The following is a 19,361-nucleotide window of genomic DNA, read 5'->3' on the forward strand; positions in this document are numbered from 1 at the left end:
ATTTTTCTACCATCCTCAATTTTTCATTAAGACATATATCTCAAAAATTTAGCCCCTGTAACAGTGAGAAAAACTTCTGCCCCCAATAATTAATGGCTAGCAAAGATGCTTCTGTCTTTGCTTGCCAATGGACAGTACTTAGGAAAGAAGGAAGATGAGTTGTCAAACCATGGTGCCCTGCCCTTTGCTTCATTTTTGCTCTCTCTTATTCACAGGGTATAGATTCTGTACAACTAAGTATGAGGGATATAATGCTGTACCAACAAGTATTTGTTAAAACACATACTGTCAAAGCAATTTTTTAAGTAAGTAGAGTAAGTAATGGAATATTAATTGGAGGCCAATAGAGTGAAATTATACTGTGCTAACCTGCCTAAGATATTACCTGTGTGTCAAAAAGAACAGTTTATGATCGGCATGTTAGCATCACATGCCAATAATCTGAGCAGGTGGTCATTAGAGATTTTGCTAGAAGCCAGATCGTTTCCCCCTTGAATAGCTTGGTAAAGTCCAACCACTTATTTTTCCCTGAATTAGAAATCATTCCCCTTCAAATTACTAAGGTACCTGTCCATAATGCCAAGGGAGTGTTTTAGCAGTTCTTTCACAAGCTGAGAATGATTCACCATGTTCAGAATTTTTAAATCTGTTTTATTGGATAAACTCAAAATATCTGCTTTATTGGATAAATTTAAAATATCTGTTAGGTGTCTTCTTTCTTCTTTACAAACAGCATAATTGAAAGCATTGTTTTGGTAAAATCTTCTCAGAAGACCACATAATCACCATTTAAATTAGTCCTAATTCATTTTACATTTGCTTATTTTACTGTTAACTTTCCCAGAACTGTAATTTTTTTTTTTACAATTAGAACATCTGAATTTTAATTACATTACCATCAAGAAGCTCATTAAAGTCACTTAATTGGCAACATTTCCAAAAAAACCTTAGCTGGGTTTAATATATTTTAAAGAGTTACTGTCAAAGTATAATTTCACCATTACAAACAGCTTGGCAACAACATTTGCATAAAGATCTGTCAGTTTCTGAAAAATGCTCAAATGTTGGGAAAATCAGATTCGTTAAGTCGCCTTTACTGAAACAGTCTAGAAATGGAGAAATTGTACATACATTCATCTTTGTAATACCCCTCACCCCTGCGGACCCAGAGTACTGCCAGGCACAGCATAGGTATTCAAAAAATGTTTCTTGAAGGAAATAATTCATACATTTTATGCTTTTGAGCAGACTTAAAAAAATTTTTTAAAGCCTCAATACAAGTTCGTTCATTTATGTTAAATTTAACAAAATACCCATTTTCTTACTACTTCTTTCTCATTCACACTAGGATATAGGAGATGGTCACTTAGAATTTTGAAACCATTTAAAAGAGCTCTAAGGTTAGCATCGCAGGACTAACATTGCAGATTATTTTGAGTTGATAACATTTTTTATGATTTCCCTCTTATACATATTAGAATCCGACCCCTGTATGACTGGTGTCATTTGAACTTTCATTGTAGTTACATTCATTTTTCACCTGTACAAGACTTCAAGTTTTGCCTATAGACATGTATTTTGTTTCATATACATGCATTTTGGGGGGGGGTGGAGGGTCCCCTCTAGTACCCAGAACAGTGGCTTGCAATTACATTTGTCCAACGGATGAGGGAAAATCTCAAGTTTGTGATAGACGAAGCGTGATTATACTTTCACCGTCAGTTACGGTGTTGGGACACCCTCCTCCCCAAATCTCATAAGCAAGAATAAAATGTGGTTAAAGGATAGTTATTAGTACGATTTGCTTCCTACAAATGGAAAAGGTCAGATGTTTATAATCATCCCTTTTGGTTTGGTATTTTTCTATTAAATCTTTCCCCTTTGTAATTTATGTATCTTTTATCCTCCACACCAAAAGAAGAGTCTAGTAAAGCTGTACAAAATGTGAACATTAAAAAAACCCCAACTGCCTCTCAAGTTGCTGCCTTGCTTTTCGCTATATCCTTAAAGTCTTGCACAGTGTCTGGTATACAGACAGACTCAACAAATACTTGTTGAATGAACGAATAAATACATAAACACATACTGAATGTCTGAGGAGCACCTGGATGACTCTGCCTGACGAGGTCAGGGGAGGCTTTAGCAACAGTAATGTAGAAAAATGAATCTTCCACAAACATAGATGCATTCACTCATTTATCAGTCACTGAGCTTCTACCATATGCTATGTTCCAAGATACGGTCTGTGAAGATTGCTAGGACAGCACCATCCCATAGCACTGTCTGTGATGATGGAAATGTTCTACATCTAACATCTCCAATGTTATTTTGTAGACCGCGGAGAAGACTGGAGGCTTCCACCTGGAATAATGGCACGTTTCGATTTGTCTTTTAGAAGTTGCCGCTGCAGCAGTGGAAACAGAGGTGTGAGGCTGGAGACCACTTATTGCATGTTGATATTAAACAACAGCTTTGCAGAATTCTACAAGGCAGAAAAGACGTGGAAGGAACAAGATTCTTATTCTTTGCACTTGCCCTGTTGTCCGCCTTCAGTATTAAGAAAGAACTTTGCTTAGTCTCCTCTCCCCAGCTGGAGGGAGTAGAGGATCAGGATATTTTAAGGACATCTTCTGGGCTCACTTCGGAGGCTGCTGCGGGCAGAACACAAGGGGAAGGGAATAGCTCCTCTCTGCCCCTCAGGGCATCGGCAGTGGCATAGATATGGGGAGGAGGGGCCATGGCCAGCCCTGAATCTGTGCGGGTGCTGCCCAAACTTCCTGACCGAGCACCCCTTCCTGACAGGTGCAGTGGGACTCTGTGGCCTGAGTGGGAGGCATGATTTCAGAAAGCAGTAGTGGAGAGAGCATTGGACAGAGAAATGTCTGACAATTCTATCGGAGGCTGTGGTCTCTGATTTTCGAGGCCCCTTCCTGCTATAACACTGCATGCCCGGAATGGTTCTTCCGGCTATAGGGCATGAGAAAAGGTGCAAGGGTCTTCTACCTGCAACTAGGAAGAATCAAGCTAGGGATGGGGAGAAATCTTCCAGAGCAATCTCGCGCCAGGAAACACAGGAATGAAAAGTGCCCTAGGGAGTGGCTTCACAGACACTTCCAACATTCATTTAAGAACTATCTTCTGGTGACCTGATCTTTTTTAATTCGGTGGCAGTCACAGAGATGGAAGGTGCCCATGACTTTCTGACTGATGGGGACGTTACTGGCAGAGCACCACCTTCGGGATCGCAAGCACTGTGGCTTTTTTTTTTTTTTCTTTTTCAAAATGAGCTTAGTAATGTCAAACTCAAACCCCAGAAAAATCTCGTAGATACGACACTTTTCCTTTCTAGCTGTGAATGTGCTTTTTATTTCATTGTTTTGCTTGTTTACTTTGGTGCAGGTTAGCAATCTGAAGGCAGTCACCATTGCTGATTCTTGAAAGGGATACAAAATAGAAATGCTTCTAAATTTGAAGCGTTTATTAAAAGGAGCCTGAATTCAAAATTCTGACTTTATCCTTATCAAATGCTTTTGGCCACGTTGAAGAAATCTGGGAGAAATTAAATAAACATTTCTTGGAGGGCCAGCATAGAGTGCAAACACCAGGACTGCTCTCCAAATGCATCTCGAACTTGATTTCTGAGCAAGGCTTTTGCGTTCTCTGAACTATTCACTCCAGCATTTGGAATTCTAATTACAAAAATCCAAACTCTTCTAGATTCTTCTTCTCCATCACCACCTAACGTTACTCATGTGCGTGCCTAGCACAAGCGTTTATTTTCCGTGATAAAACTGGTAGCCGAAATTAATGCACACAGACAAAATAACAGCGCTTTAACTTCTGACTTTATTATTTTCCTCAAATGAACAGGTGATAAAACACTGTCTGTGTCCAAAAGCGAAAGGCACGGTTCCCTCTTCTCTTCTTTCAGAGAGTGCCAGAAAATGTAAACAATATTTGGGTTGAACTTCTGAGTCTTAATCTTCCGCCAGCCTTTAGAACATCATTCATTTGTTTGTTTGTACCAGGATTTAACAGCATAAAGAGTAAAACAAGCAAATGGTCTGAGGCATTTATACGAAGTGTTCCGATTGTGATACAGGCTTGCGTCTGTGTCGTTTTTAGTCGGACAAAGAAAAACACTGCTTTAGGAAGTGGGTCATGTGGGTGTACAAGTGCTTCGTGGACAGGCCGGATATGCCATGGTTCTGGTCAGAGTACCACTGAAAGGCAAAGAGCAGACGCGGGTGTCACTCCCACAGCCACACAATGCACCCAGCTTTGACTTTTTAACGCTCGCAGCTCCTGACAATTTCTCTAATATTGTGATTGAAATTCTACTTAAGAGCACTTAATAAGATAGCTCACACACAGACATTTAGAACAGGAAGACAATAAAAGCCTTTTATCCAACCCGGACTATTCTTTCGTATTCTTTGAGCTTGTCTTTTCGATCTTGGTGGCTGAGCTCTCACAATGGCCAGCCTCCTGGGGGACCAGGAGGCAGGCATGTGTTCCAGAGCTGGTGTGCTGGGTCTGTTGCTCTGCTTCTCGGGAGCTTGGTTGCCTCATTTGAAAAAATGAGGAGGTTGGATTTGATTTTCTCTGAGGCTCCTTCTAGCTCAAAAATTCTATGAGGCTTTTAGCCTCTGAATCCAATTCCTCTCTGCTGCAGAAAATCCACAACACATGTAACTGTGAACACCTTTCACAGGAGTTAAACATAGTATCATTAAAAACACCCAGGAAGATGACATTGTAAAACTTCATTGTTGGAGAGATGCTGGTGAGATGATTGTTTTCACCGAATAAAGGTGGACAGTGGTCATGATGGAATGCTATATGCCCAGAAGGTGAATTTACCTCGGGGGTCACGATAAAAAAGATCAGAAAAATCTCCCATCCCCTTTTGTAAATTATTTTAAAAAGCCTAATTTCCAAAAATGGGGTTTTCCTTTTCAAGGTTCTTGTTCAGGAAAAGCAAGTGAGGGAGAGCTTCTGCTCCCTGAAGAGGGGAAGCAGCTGTCAGGGCTTGTCACCCTTGCCTTGGTGACCTTCCTTTTCTCTCTGTTGTCATTTCCTAGTCCTTGTGTCACCCGGCTTCTCCAGCGAGCTCGTTCATTCATTTGCTCGGGGAACACTCCAGCTTCTGTGCTGGGCCAGGCTTGTGTCAGGCACTGAGAACACATGTAGGAAAGGGTTCTCTAACTCTGAGTGGAGCCGCCCGACTTCGGGAAGCCTCTGTGGCCGCTGATAACATTCCCCAATCACTCCTTACTAAATACATAGAATCTTTTAGCTGCTTTGGGACTCCCGGCTTTTGTGGGGACACTAAGCCTGCAGCAACACTATGTAAGCAGGATCACAGAACTCTTGGATGTTCGAGCTAGAAGATCATAATCTCACAGATGCCTTTATTTCATATCAGACTCAACTGGGATCCCCACAGGGGACATGGCTCGCCTCGTGTCCTTCAGGGAGTTCACGAAAGATCTAAGACTCACTTGCTAAGGTTTTGCCTACTCGACCCCACAGCCCTTGTGCCAGGTTTTTGTAAAAAAAAAAATAATAATACTAATGAAAAAATCAGATTCCTCCTTGGAGCTTAGGGTCTAAGGCCGCGAACAGGAGTAAAACGAAATTATGTACCATTGCCTGGAAATCCACTTGCGCACTAACCAGAGCTTTTGCAATCTGTGCTGAGTTTTGAAAGTGCACATTATCTGCAACAAAGAGAGAGAGTTAAAGTGCTGCTAAATACCAGAAAGCATCGAGTGACAAGGTGCCGCCTGCAAATGAACACCGACAATTATCTAGTCATGCGGTTGACATTGTCAGCAGTGAGTCATCGCACTCATTTGTGGAAATGTCCCTGACTCTTAGGTACTGACCCTGAGCACAGGCATAGGAGGATGCTTAATGTTTCTTAAACAAAGTGATGTTGGCTCAGTATTTTTATGTGTAAGAGTCTTGCTTAAACCTCACCATCTGCTGTTCCGTGGATGAGAAGATAGTCTACATTTCTGAAATATTCTGCTCTTGCCATCACAGTTGAATTCTGGAAAAGAGGAAAAATTAACATTTTAGTTGCTGCAAGTTCTAATAGAAAACTAGCTAAATCATTGTGCGATGGACTTAGCACCAATACTGAAATTATGTATTGCTTTGGTTGATAAATATTTAAGAGTCAGTGCAACACATTTTCATCATCATTTGCATTACTTCCATCTGATTCTTAGTTTGAAAAACGGGAAGTTTATGTGTCATATGTTACATATGAGTGAGACCTTAGGCATAAATGATGCCCGCTCAAGCTGTGTAGGGGTTGGGGGTGGGCAGGAGGATGGGGAAAAGGGAGGTGAGGGAAGGGAGGATGGGGAAAGAAAGAAGAGAATCCAAAGAGAGTAAATGTCTTCCTAGTGAGGTGTTTTGCAGCTAACAAAAGATCAGCGTATTTGCTTGGGGACCCAGCAAAAGTGAAAACTCTGAATGACTGCTTCAAAATTATTTCGCACGTTTGCAAGAAATCAATGACCTAAATGAAACAGTAAATGCTTACTTTATAGTGCTCGAGGTTATCGTTCTTTGTTGGGAGGCCCATGAATCGCTCTGTGTAGATAGATGCTATAAAATACATAAGAATATGCTGTTTACATGTGATATCGGTCATTTCATTAACCAACAAGACCCCTCGGTTTGAGAACTGCTCGTCCTTTTCCCCTCGGAGCTGCCGAGGAAGGTTCTTGCTTTCCTTTACTGTAACGCTCCACCCAAGACATTTGCTCTGCGATTTGCCTCAACAGGGCTAAAGAAGCAAAGGAGGAGACAGGCACAGCTAACATTAGAAAGGACTGATCTTAAGCTTTTTCTCTTCCACCCTTCCGTGGGGGGAATGTTGAGCTAGGGAGGACCTTACAGAATGGCCTCATTGTATTTTAAAAGAGATCACAAATGCAGCCACCTCTAGTACTTTTGCTGTTTTCTAAAGTAATCTGGGATGAAACTATGTGCCCCAAATCCTCCTCTCCCAACACACACACACACACACACACACACACTTTTTTTTTGTTTTCTGAATAAAGATTCTCTGCGAATTAAAGTTGTCTCATTTCTACCCCAACACAGGGACAAGGATCTGATGAAGGCTAATTTTTGCACAATTATTTGAGTTAATTCCGAACAATCATCCTGCATTAATGTTAATCATAAAAATAGGCACACATGGGAGACGTATTTCTTAACAATTTTTTTTTGTGGCTCTGGTTTCTGGAGCAATGGATCTGGCCGCTGCAAACTGTGGCTTGGAGGTGAATAGCTTGGCTCCGCCCAACTTTGCCTAAGATGTGCTTGCAGGCCAGTCATGCTGCACCTGTGCGCCTGCAAAAATGCAGACTTGGCTCTGGTTTTAAAGGTTTGGTTTAGCAGGAGGCACCAGGTTTCAGGGAGAGGATAACATACACTGGGTTTTGGAAGAGTCCTTCCTCACTCTTAAGATTTCTTTGACTGTTGCAACACGATTACAATGAATCATATAAACCACCTCGTTTATAGATTATACTTTCCCCAGTGAAGCTGGGGTGAATTTTACTGCATAATTTGTTTTCCTAGCAACCTCAAATATAGAGTAATTATGTGTTAAATGTTTTCGCAGCAACATTCATGAAATGTTTCCATACCGTAATATTCCCAGCTGGAGACAGGAGCCACTGCTATCCCACATTTGAAAAGACCGGTTCCTGAAGCAAGGGCCAGCGATGAAACATAGCCTCCATAGGACTGTGGAGACATCATTACAAGTCAGTCCCAGGTTTGCTTTCAGAAAGTCTCCATCATCGTTTTACAGCAACTCTGCTCACAATAAGTACTGATGCGAGCCGGGGATACGCATGGGGTAGATTAAATGTCTATCTTGGCCCTTGGAAGCAAGCTCCACCTGACACAGCATTTCACCCCTAGTAAACTAAAAATACTTGGTGTTCTGATCAGAGCATGGTAGGGCAGTTTAAGAGATATTTATAATTGCAACTTTTCTGCCAAATTTTTTTCCCTCTTATATTTTTCCAGTGAGGACCTTGCCGGAGCAAAACCAGGATTTTACTTGAGAGAAAGGCACAAAGAAAGGAGATTATTCCCAAAAGGTAAAAACGAGATACTTCCCACAGTCTGCAAAAGTCCTGTAAGACAATACTCACATCTGTGTATTTACTTATTGGTTTTCATAATAGAACAACAAGGGAAGGACATAAGAACCTTTTGGAGAGTTGAAAACATGGCCAGAGTTTGTGTATAATGTAGTGTTACATATTCTGTTCTGAAGATTTCTGGCATAGCAGCTCAAAGAAGAAAAAGGCATTGGTGTCTTTAAAAGTCCTACATAGCCCCCCACAAATTTAATGGAAAACAAAGAAATGCAAGAGGAGTCACGGGTAGGGTTGGCTCTCATCAGTTTTCTTCCCCAAGGAATCAGGCAGATGATTCAGAAATGTGACCCTGATAATAGATGTCTGCCCATGTCATTTGGAAATTTGAAACTTTTCCTAAAAGTGAAGAAATGAACACAATAAGACGGCATCTCCCCCAGAAGTGAAATTTGGGCTATAGAAACATGCTTGAGAGAGATGCTTCTCCTGGGAATGTGGACTGAACAGTGCTCTGTGTCCTGAACCCCCCAAAATGTGTGGGATAGATCAGGAAGTGATTCTCAGTGCATATTCTTGCCCCAACACAGGAACATCCCCACAAGTCCCCAGAGGACAGTGGGATTTTTCCAACTAGGAATGTGCCTTGTATTTAGGACCTCATTACCACAAACCTCTGGCAGCCATTTTCCCTTAGGTCAGCAGAGATCATATCACCCTTTGCCACAGAAAAGTCAGTCTTTAGAGAGGGTGAAAGAGTGAGAGGGAGAGCTTTACAGAGTGAGAAACAGACAGGCAGACAGACAGACAGCCATGCTAATGAGGGCAGGTCAGTGGGAGGGGTCTATTCTTAACCATGAAATACACGGAATGGGGGATAAGCTAAACAATCTTGCTGAGTTCATGAGTTAAAGGAAGAACAAAATCTTTTAACTAGTGTACGGTCGTATGTGTCCAGTTCTGGGGAATTTTATTGAGGACCCTTGGCGACAAAACACAGAATAGAAGAGGCAGCTCCAATTATATCATGGCCTCTTTTTATTATACTTAGAGGAGAACTAAAACATGTTCTAATAGGGGAAAATATATTTTAAAAACGGAAGGAACCGTGGGTTTAAAAATCATTTTGGTAAGTGAAAATTTTCACTGATAAAAATGATTTGCTTTGATTCATAGGTTAGCGACGACTATTACTGAAATGGAAGTCCTCTCCTTCTTTCTTGATTCTAGGTTCAAATGAGAGGACAGTAAGCCTGAGTTAGAAATATTATTGTTTGTGGTTTTATTGGAAAAGGGGGTTCACTACAAGTAACAACGGTGGGTCCCGCTGAAATAGCATGAAGTGAGATTTGAAGTGGAAAGCATTTACACATAGTAAAAAGGGTTTGAACATTACTGTTTGAAATCTTACAAATTATTAACCTGTATCTACTCAGTGATTAGAGAGTAGTGCTGCACGAAATAAGTGTCCGTGTTTCCAGGATGAATACGAATTGTCTCTAGGAATTTGTAAGAGCAAAACGAGTGTAGCAGCAGCAAAACAAAAGTAGGTGTTCTTTAAATTCTCAGGCAGCTTAGAAAAGCGATTCCTATTGTAGAAATGAAGAGGAAATAAAATAAACCCGCGTTGACTTTTTTCTGCTCTCCCATGGGTGGGGCTCCAAGGCAGAGTGGGTGGCTGTCGCAAGAACGGAACCCACGGAGCAGATTGGCCATGAGAATTCTAGAATTTTGTCCTTTGCACTTAGATGCCTTGCCATTTTGTTTAAACGAAGGATATCTTTAAAAACATTCTTAGAAGGGCACAGAATTTTGAGGGGTTTATAGAACGCTCTTATGTGAGCCATAACGCACACTGGAACATTTTACCGACAGGCAATAATAACGAATAGCTAACGTTTGTACGGCCAAGGCTCTTGCAGCCTTCTTGGAGGACCCACACGCTCTGCTTCCCTTCTCCCTCCTCAGATATTCCCCTGCTTGTCAGCTCTCCCCGTGCTGTCTGGACTCTCCAGGCACAAGCTAGCCCCGGGACTTTCACAAATGCTGCTGCCCTCTGCCTAGAACACTCTTTCCCTGGATACGGCCATGGCTCGCTTCCTCCCCATTGCAAGTCTTAACTCAGAGAGAGTCGCACCTGTCCTTCTCATCTACAATGCCCAACCCTGCATCACGCTCCTTCCTTGTTTTGTTTTGTTTTTCACCAGACAGCTCATCATCATCTAACATCCTATTCTTTGTACTTATTTGTCCTGCTTATTGTCTTTCTTCCCAACTGTTCCCAAGCCCATAAGGGTAGACGTTTTCATCTGTCTTGTTAATGAATGTATCCCCAGCACTGACAACGTGGCCGGGAACACAGAGGGGAGCAGAATCGATATTTGTCAAATATATCACTTTCCTGTTAACTCAGTTCATCCTCAAGGTGAGCCGGTGAGGAAATCATGGCTGCCTTTCACGACAAGGAAGCCGTGGCTCGGAGGGAACCAAGAGGGCTCTGGGAGTCAGGAAGCAGCAGAGCTGGGACTCAAAGCCAGGACACCTGCCCCTACAACCCATGACTTTCCTCTCTGTCCTTGTGCTGGGGCAAACCTCATCAGGCAACTTTAAGTTTGGAATCTAATGTAGTCTCATTAGAGGTGCATTTGTCCTACTTTTACATCGTTGATCACACATAGCAATTCAAATTGCTTATAATTAGTCACTGGAAGAGAAAGGAACTAAGATTAAATCATGAACTAATGCTTATTCAACACCACCTGGCTAGGCCTATATTAACAAAGCAAGGCCCACAAATGAGGTTGTTATTCTAATAATTTAGGCAAAACCCCTGCTGCTCTTCAATTGTCAGAATAATTACTTCAACTTTTCTTCACATAAACCAGGGTTTTGCAACCTCGGCACGGTTGACATTTGGGGCTGGATAATTCTTTTTTGTGGGGAACTGTCCTGTGCATCGTGGGATATTTAACAGCATCTCTGGCCTCGACTCACTAGCTGCCAGTAGCACTCCGCCAGTTGTGACAACCAAAAGTGACTCCAGACATTGCCAAATGTCCCCTGAGGGGCATGATGGCCTGGTGAAGAACCAGGTATAGCAGACACTTCCTAGGCCTGGTGCTGGCCTAGTGGAGATCTAATAAACAGCTAAAAACACAGCTACTGGATTTTGGTTTGTGTGAGCCAGAAGAATAAAAGGGTAAGATAAAAATGCCACCTCTCCCCTTCTTAATCAGGATTATGGAGGGAAACATAGATTTGCAGCTTATTCGCCAATTGACTACCAAAAATGTATGGGGTTAGCTATGGTATATGTCTCAGACCGCAAACCTGCCTAACACTGCATGGAAACAGATACTTCCTTCCTTGGTATGAAACACAATAACAGCTAAGTAACGCTCTTGGTCATTCTCAGTATCTTCCTCTTTCGCATCTCCAGTTTGCCCCAGGTCCCCGCTTATTATACTGGAAAACGGCCCTCGGAGCTCTGACCTCTTCCCACCTCCTACTTCTCTGCCTAAATTAGGCCCTTGGTATTTGTTGCCAATATTACTGCTCACCTAGCTCCTTAGCCCACTCCCTCCCCTACCTCAGGCCACCCTTCACCCCTGCCACCAAGAGTATCTTTCTAAGACACCAGTTCTATTCCTTATTGACTTCAAGAGCACATTTTAAAAAAGTATCCATGGAATCAAATACCTTTTGATAATACTGTATTAATCAAAATTTAACAGGATTCTTCACTGTTCCTTTAAAGAGCCGATATACACTATTATGTAGAATTCATGATTTACCAAATTATTAGACCCAGAGGACCTTTTTCCAGAAAAATTCCTTGGTACTAATAAGATACATTTGGGGAAACATTGACTTATAGGATTAAATTTAGTTTAAATAACATCATTGGTGTGTGGGATGGCCAAGTATTATGCTAAACATTTGAGAAAAAATTTTAAAAAAAGACAGTCTTTTTTAACATGAGCTTACATTCTCACGGGAGAAACCAATAGACAAAATAAAATATGGTAATTCCTAGAAGAGCAGTATAAAGAACTACTGCAGCACAAAGGAAGTCATATCTGAGTTGGGTTTTAAAGAATAAGTAGGAGTTTTCCATTTCGGAGGCAGAGGAGCAGAATGGAAGAAGAGGGACACATTGCAGGTGCAGGGAACGGGATTCACGAAAGCACGGAGCAAGGGAGCACAGACAGCAGTCAAAGTATTTTCATAAGGCATGGGGAAAAGTGGAAAGAGATGAGGTTACGGCCAGGTTGTCAAGCACTTTGCATGTAAGGAAATAAGTTTGGGCACCAGGTCAAGGTCAATGTGAGGCCTTAGAAAATATAGAAGCATATAAACAGGAAAACATCATAGTAAGAGTTGTGTTTGGGACAGCAACTTCATTAGCAACACGGCAGCTTGCGAGGTCAAAGCAGGAAGGCTAGTTAAGATGCAATCGGAACAGTTAAACCGGTACCACCCAACGGTCCACGGACCCAAAGAATCAGCGTGGGATCTTGTTAGAAATGCAAATCCTTGGGGCTCACCCTGGGCTACTGAATCAGAATCTCTGGTGGTAGGGCCTGGGAATTGTTTCCACAAGTTCTCCAGGTACTGCTTATGTAAGCTAAGGTTAGAGAATTTTTGATCTAAATTACATACAAAGAAATTCGAGGTAAAGCCCTGACAGTGGGGATGATGAGAACGGATTTGGATGTTGACAGAACTTACTAACCGATTGGAACATTGGAGTTGGGGAGCAAACGAAGTTGAATACGGCTCTGAATTTACTAATTTGGATGACTAGGTGTGTGGTGAGGTCCTTTAAGAAAGATGAGGACTTGTTTTAAGTTGGCTATAACAAGTTTAGCTTCTGTGGCTTAGGTTTGAGGCTCCAATCAGGCACTTGGGATAGATGGTCAGTGAGCATTTGAAACGTGGAGCTCAGAAGAGAGGCGGGGGCTAGGGGCATAGATCTGACAGTCATCACCATCTTTGAAATTACGTGGGTTTCCCCAAGGAAGTGTAAAACAATGAGAGTCACAGCCAGACCTTGAGAAACACTGACACTGAAAGAATGAATGGAGTGTAATGATCATGGAGACACAGAAAAGTAAGAGAAATGTGTTGCAGAGCCCTGGATCGAGTCCATTCTCCTTCACGCAGTCTAAAAGGCCTCCTGTTATCTGGCTACCTCCCTACCCAAACTCCTTTCCTTCACCTTCCTCACTGAGCACCTTACACTTCTGAAGTACCAACCACACCCTACTCATTGTTACCTCAGGCCCCGGGCAAGGTTGTCTTTAGTCTCTGGAATGCACCATTACGGACCTATCTTCACTACCTCACTCCTGAATTTCCCCTTAGGTCTCACAGCCAGAATTAACCACCCGGCTCCCCCACGTTTTCCACTGCAAGATGTATCTGTCTTAACACTTGGAACATTGCTGAGCAATTGCTTTTTTGCTCTCTGTTTTATCTAATAGATGGCCGAAGCTATAACTTATTCATCTTTTCATCTTCTAAAGAACATAATACCAGACTTAGTTAAGATCCAATAAAAATTTACTACATTGGTGAAAGAATGCACGAGTCAGTGATCAGATGGTTGGTTAAATAAATCGTAAAGGACTGAGGAAAAAAAAAAACCCAGTATAGTATTAAGGTCTTTTTCCTTCAGGATCTTTTGGGTCCTGCTGATTTAGGGGCTGCTCCGATGTTCCAACCATCGGCAGTTCACTTATTCCTTCTTCTGCCTGTGCTCTCAGGGTATACCTCACAATCACTGCCTTGTTAGAAAGTAAGTAATAAAGGGGACCTAATATACTACGTCTTCTAGAAGCATTTGCATAGCCATGGTGAGAATCTCTTATTGAAGAATTTCAGACTGATATGGATGTATTTTGGGGTGCTGACTGGGTTCTTTAAATCATCCCACATCGATGGTTCTCTACCATACTAATACCAGGATGTTCTAGAAATGAAATTAAAAGTTCCACCTTATGGTTATTTCAAAGCCTGCAGTAAAAGCAAAGTAAAACTATAAGAGAAATGTTAATGATTATATGTAAGTGTTCAGCGCGAAATCGGAATCTTTCAAAAATCTACTTTAGGCAATTTCATAAAAATGGATGGTAGGAGAGATCTTATCTGAAATATTTCACTATAAAAATATTTCATTTATTTCCACCCATTTGAATTCCATTCTGTTTAGATATTTAACATTTGATAGTTTTAAAAAGGACCAAATGGCTTGAAGTAACAACTTTCCACAAATTCATAACAGCTCTTCATCTGGTCACTGAGCTGAGAGCGGAGCCGGAGCCTGCAGACTCCCTTCAATATTGGGTTTCATTCCCTCCATCTTGTGCAGGCCGCTCTCAGAGAAAACAGCCAAGAAAAACAACCCAAGCACAAACGGCTGCAAATTGACTTGCAAATGTACAAATTCAGACCAAAAAGTGAAACAGGAAATCTTCTTTGAAGGGTAATTATCATAATTTATAATGGGCAAATCTAAACTCTTTCCAATATTTCTCTAAACTTTCCAGTGACTTCATTGCCCGTGATTGGGAAGTTTTGCCACTTCTTTTAATGTGTATTTTGAGAACCGGCACAGCTCCTCAAACTTGGGCAGTTATCTTCATGACCTATAACTCAGAAACTAAATTGTACTTCTCTCCCGTTGGTACAAATTAATATTGGGTCTGATAAAATAATTTGATTACAAAAATAAAGAGGAAGAAAGAAAGAAAGAAAGAAAGAGAAAGAAAGAAAGAAAGAAAGAAAGAAAGAAAGAAAGAAAGAAAAGAAAGGAATCAAAACAGCCAAGACATGACTGGGATAGGCTAGGGAATTTATATTTTAAAATTTCCTGTGATTTCAAACATTAGCTTAGCTTTTCATGAAAATGAAATGATGAAATATAAAAGATATACATTAACTCTAAAATAACAAAAGAAATTAAACCTTTGATGACTAGAGTTCACTTCAGTAGACTCTAATAAAAAAAAAGTAAAAATGCATCAACTATGAGTTAATTTACTATATGAGGAAGAAATTAATGATTGGAAAAAAGGAACACTTAAAGCCACCACTTTGAAGCCTAGATGATCCAAACTGACTGTTTCCATTGACAGATTAGATGATGTTGCAACATTAACATTTCATGAGAAACCTTATAAGAGCACACTTTAGAAAATTATGATTGCTGAACTGAGTAACAGGCATAAAACATATAAAACAACTCACCCAGCCCCATATGGCTATTCTTTTTTCATCAATGAAACCCATTTCTATGAATTTTCTAAAGTAAAAGAAACAAATTTTTAGAATTTTAAGTGTGTACACATGACATTTACCTCATTACACAAGCATATTTGATCCAAAGATTTAATAGAAACGCTCCGTTTTCTTTGTTTAAACACATGCATAATAACACTGCACTTACAAATAATTAAAAGAATATTATCGTGTTTTCGGCAAAGGATAAAACGGATCCTTTAGACTCTACTGTACATCTATTGAGTGGTTCTTCCCCGGCTGCAGGTCTAGCATTCTGACTGTGTGAGTGAGTTACTTGGGAATCAGAGAGGTCAAGACCCAGGCTTACAGTAACACAGGAAATCATAGCACCACCACTAGGACCAAATTTCCAAATCCTCAGATTTTGGAAAAAAAAGATTTTTGTTATTGCTGCTTTAAATTTTATCAATCTTAAATGCTTAGATGTTAATGATAATCATCACCTCGTTTTGGTCACTTTCATCCACCAAAAAATATCCATCCCTCTCCTATTTCATACTTAGGTACCCTCAATTTATCATGGTATGGATAATTATATGTTTTAGGATATGGACATGATTCATTTGAGTTCCATCACAGAAGAGCCTTCCTTTGAAAACTATTTTTGAAAACAAGTATCTTCTTAGGAGCAAGGGACCATGCTGAAGGGTAACCCTTAAAAAGGCATGGGAAGTCCTCAGAAATGCAACCTCGCAAAGCTGGTACAAAATAGGAATGTGTTAGGCCAATGTATCCCATGCCTCCTTGAGGGGTGGTGTTCTAGAGCCATTGTGATTTATTTTGGGAATGGTTTGATAAATACTCGGGGAACTCTCTGAAAAACAGAAGCGGTGGAAGAAAAAAGCAAGGGGGATGAGCCATTGCAGAGACCCGGATGCTACAGTAACAGGAAGGAGGGGAGGAGAACAAAGTAACACACAGGGAGCCAGAAAAATACTTTTGTTGTTGTTGTTGTTCCCTTTAGTTATGTTAATGCCCTTTCTCCTTCTTCTCTGGAAGTAAAATGGAATGGTTTCATTAGTTGAATAATGGAGTTTCTTATAGGAATTTCACAGCAACCATTTTGCTCCTTGCATTGATTCAACATGCACGTTTCCAATGCACAGAGGAGTTGGGCAAATGCCCGGGACCAACAGATGGGAAGAAGTCCCGTCAGTCGCAGCTTACCCTACACCGATTCTGAGGGACACTGAGGAGTCTACGGGGGAGAAATGCAGCAGCAAATGGAAAGTTGCTACCTGTGTGGATGCTGTTCATGGTAAAACAGAGAAAATGTGCAGCAAACTGTGGCATTTCAGCAATTCTTCCATAAACTTCAAAAGCCAAATGAAAGGGGAGAGGGTTCACTTTCTTTGTTAGAAAAAAATCTTTCCACTAGTGCTGGAAGACAGTTCTGAGCCATAAAATCAATTTCGATTTTATGATCTCCCAGAAGCTAACAATCATATTGCCTTGCATCTGGGGTAAAAGCAAATAGCAGGTGATACATGGGAGCAGGAAATTCTTAACAGCTCCCTTCCTCGGTTTATTCTGGAAGGATGACATTTACTGGAAATGATAGTGCAATAGTTAACATGGAAATGAAACATTAACACTTAATGTGGCAGGACTAGGTTAAAGGTTAGCTAGATAATCTGAGCACTTCGGGGCCAACAAGGCTCCATAAAATTTACCTCCAAATTCTGAAGCGCTCTCAGATGGTTATAAGAAACATTGTTGATAATGTGGTGAAATAAAGAAAAATGTTAGTAACAAATGAAAAAGCATTTTGGAGGCTGATCTGAACTTTACAACTTTTCTCGCATAAAAATGGCCCTAGACTAAAGGTCAATTTGAAATCATGGGGATCAATTATTATTCTGTTTTGGAATTGTTCTTATTGATACCATGTACAACAGTATGATATGATGTTTTCTCACCACCAACCTTCTAGTTATCGTGGGAAGTGTGGGAATGTCAAAACTGCCAAATAGACCCCAAATGAGTAGAACTGGCCCTGTAACTAACAAAGTTTTATGGGTCCTACGTATGTACCATTTGCAGGGCAGCCTGATGAAAGCAGCTCCCAGTTTCACTTATGCTTTGCCCTCACAAGCTTCTCCTCTGAAGCATTTTCTTTTGTGTGGTCCAAGTTGTGAGGTTGTCTGGCTGTTGCTGCTTTTTTTTTTTTTTTTTAAACCCTGTTTTGCTTTGTTTAAATCTATTTATTGATCCTGACCAGTATTTACTGTTGTTTCTGAATAGGTACACATGATTTCCTTTTGGTACGTAAAAAATTTAGCCGGATTGCATTTTATATGAGATCGAAGGGGACACATTTCATTCTTTCGTGGGAAGGTAATTTGAGGGGGACCATAAAGGGATGACAGTCCCAATTCCCATGTCAGACAAACAGTGCCTGATTCCTAAAACACTTCTTGGCAGACGTGTGGTTGAATTATTCCCAGGATTATCATTATAAATCTATCCTTTTTAGCTTTGTTTCCTCAAAGCATTGGGTTCCAAGGCGTCCCTTTCACTTTTGCAGAACGATGCTTTCAAACAAAGCCAGGCCAGCCCCAAATGCATCTCCACGGTTGTGTATATGCTCTGCCCCGGCCACCCAGCCTCCCCTGGCTCACGAGGCTGTTTACTAGAAGTTCCATCTCACAGCAGTGCCATCCCTTCAGAGTGCTGGGGGTTTAACCTTTTTATGAAGATTGTAAGTGCACTGAAAGTAGAAATCGTAAGTTGCACAATTTTATCCAGAGTGGCTTGCGATGGCATATATTAATATTTGATCTGTTGTTGTTGAATGGCTGAGCAAATGAGTGAACATATGCCTGCTTTATAGCGGGAAGATTCCATCCTAAAAATGGCTCAGAGAAGGTAAAGGTGGCCAACTACTGCCTCTGGTCTATCTTCGATTCTAAATGCCAAAGACATTTATATTATTGTGAAAATTGGTACAATTTGTGGCTTCATGTCCTATATATTGAACATCAGAAAAACAATTTTTGTTAAGGCCTCTACATGGGTTTCAGGTTTCCATCCAAGAAACATGGTAAGAAGCTATCTGCGCTGTCTCTTGAGGTATTCTGAAATTCAAGTGCTGCGATTTGGGTAGTAAACAATACTCAAAGATGTGGTGATGTATTGTGGTCAGTGGACTGCGGTGATGGTGGTGGTGATGATGTTTGTTTTTTAACCGGTGCCAAAACAAACCACTTTTTAGCTCTACCAGCTTAAGAAAAGATCCCGGTGAATTACAAATGAGGTGTGATCTACATCTGGCTTTTGATGCAGTCCCAGGATTGCACGCTGTGTTTACTGCGTGGTTTAAGTACAAATAGATGTGACTCTCAGTGCCAAAAAAAAAAAAAAAAAATCCTTATAGAATTAGGTCTGTAACACTGACAATGGTGTTCATATTTCCATCAAGGTGCACCGCAGTCTTTATGTGAGAAACTGATCTCTTGGTAGATTTTTCTTTGAGCTCTCTCCTCTACGCCTCTCCATTAGGCAGAAGATTCTCCTGAACAGGTTAATAGCAGACAGGCCGGAAATCTCCATCAGCAAGGAAGATGGAGCCTCCTCGAAACGAGGCATGAATAATGACTACAGACTGTGCAGAGTTCTTTAATAATCTACTTATTCATGTGTCAGATTTTACTCAAATAGACTGGTTTTAATTGAATATTGTATATAAGTGTGTGTATATTACTGTTCACAGAATGGAAGGAAAATTTGAAAACATATGGGTTATGATTACTTTTCTATTTTTAAAAATAATTACTTGTGAGTCTAAACTCTTCTGCTGTGATTAGAGACAAAAATACAGAAAAGTGTTGTCTGGGCCTGGCTCCTAGCTGTTAAATACAATCTTCATTGTGTATGCTATATTGAAATCAGTAGCTCTTAATGACATCAAGATGATAA

The 19,361-nt window shown here is 40.8% G+C and overlaps 1 protein-coding gene across 1 annotated transcript in view; it reads right to left on the reverse strand.

Moving 5' to 3' along the window:
• Positions 1 to 3,828: 3,828 nt before the first annotated feature.
• Positions 3,829 to 19,361, reverse strand: part of FAP (fibroblast activation protein alpha) — a 70,314-nt gene continuing 54,781 nt past the window's right edge. The window contains exons 21-26 of the mRNA XM_026492676.4: positions 15,390 to 15,444; positions 7,677 to 7,776; positions 6,560 to 6,624; positions 5,986 to 6,058; positions 5,650 to 5,723; positions 3,829 to 4,223 (exon numbers count right to left, since the gene is read on the reverse strand). Coding sequence (XP_026348461.2) covers positions 4,122 to 4,223; positions 5,650 to 5,723; positions 5,986 to 6,058; positions 6,560 to 6,624; positions 7,677 to 7,776; positions 15,390 to 15,444 — 469 coding nt within the window. The 3' untranslated portion in view covers positions 3,829 to 4,121. The remainder of the gene's footprint in view (positions 4,224 to 5,649; positions 5,724 to 5,985; positions 6,059 to 6,559; positions 6,625 to 7,676; positions 7,777 to 15,389; positions 15,445 to 19,361) is intronic.

The sequence above is a fragment of the Ursus arctos genome, unplaced genomic scaffold (genome assembly GCF_023065955.2).
Source record: "Ursus arctos isolate Adak ecotype North America unplaced genomic scaffold, UrsArc2.0 scaffold_1, whole genome shotgun sequence".
NCBI classification, from domain to species: Eukaryota; Metazoa; Chordata; class Mammalia; order Carnivora; family Ursidae; genus Ursus; species Ursus arctos.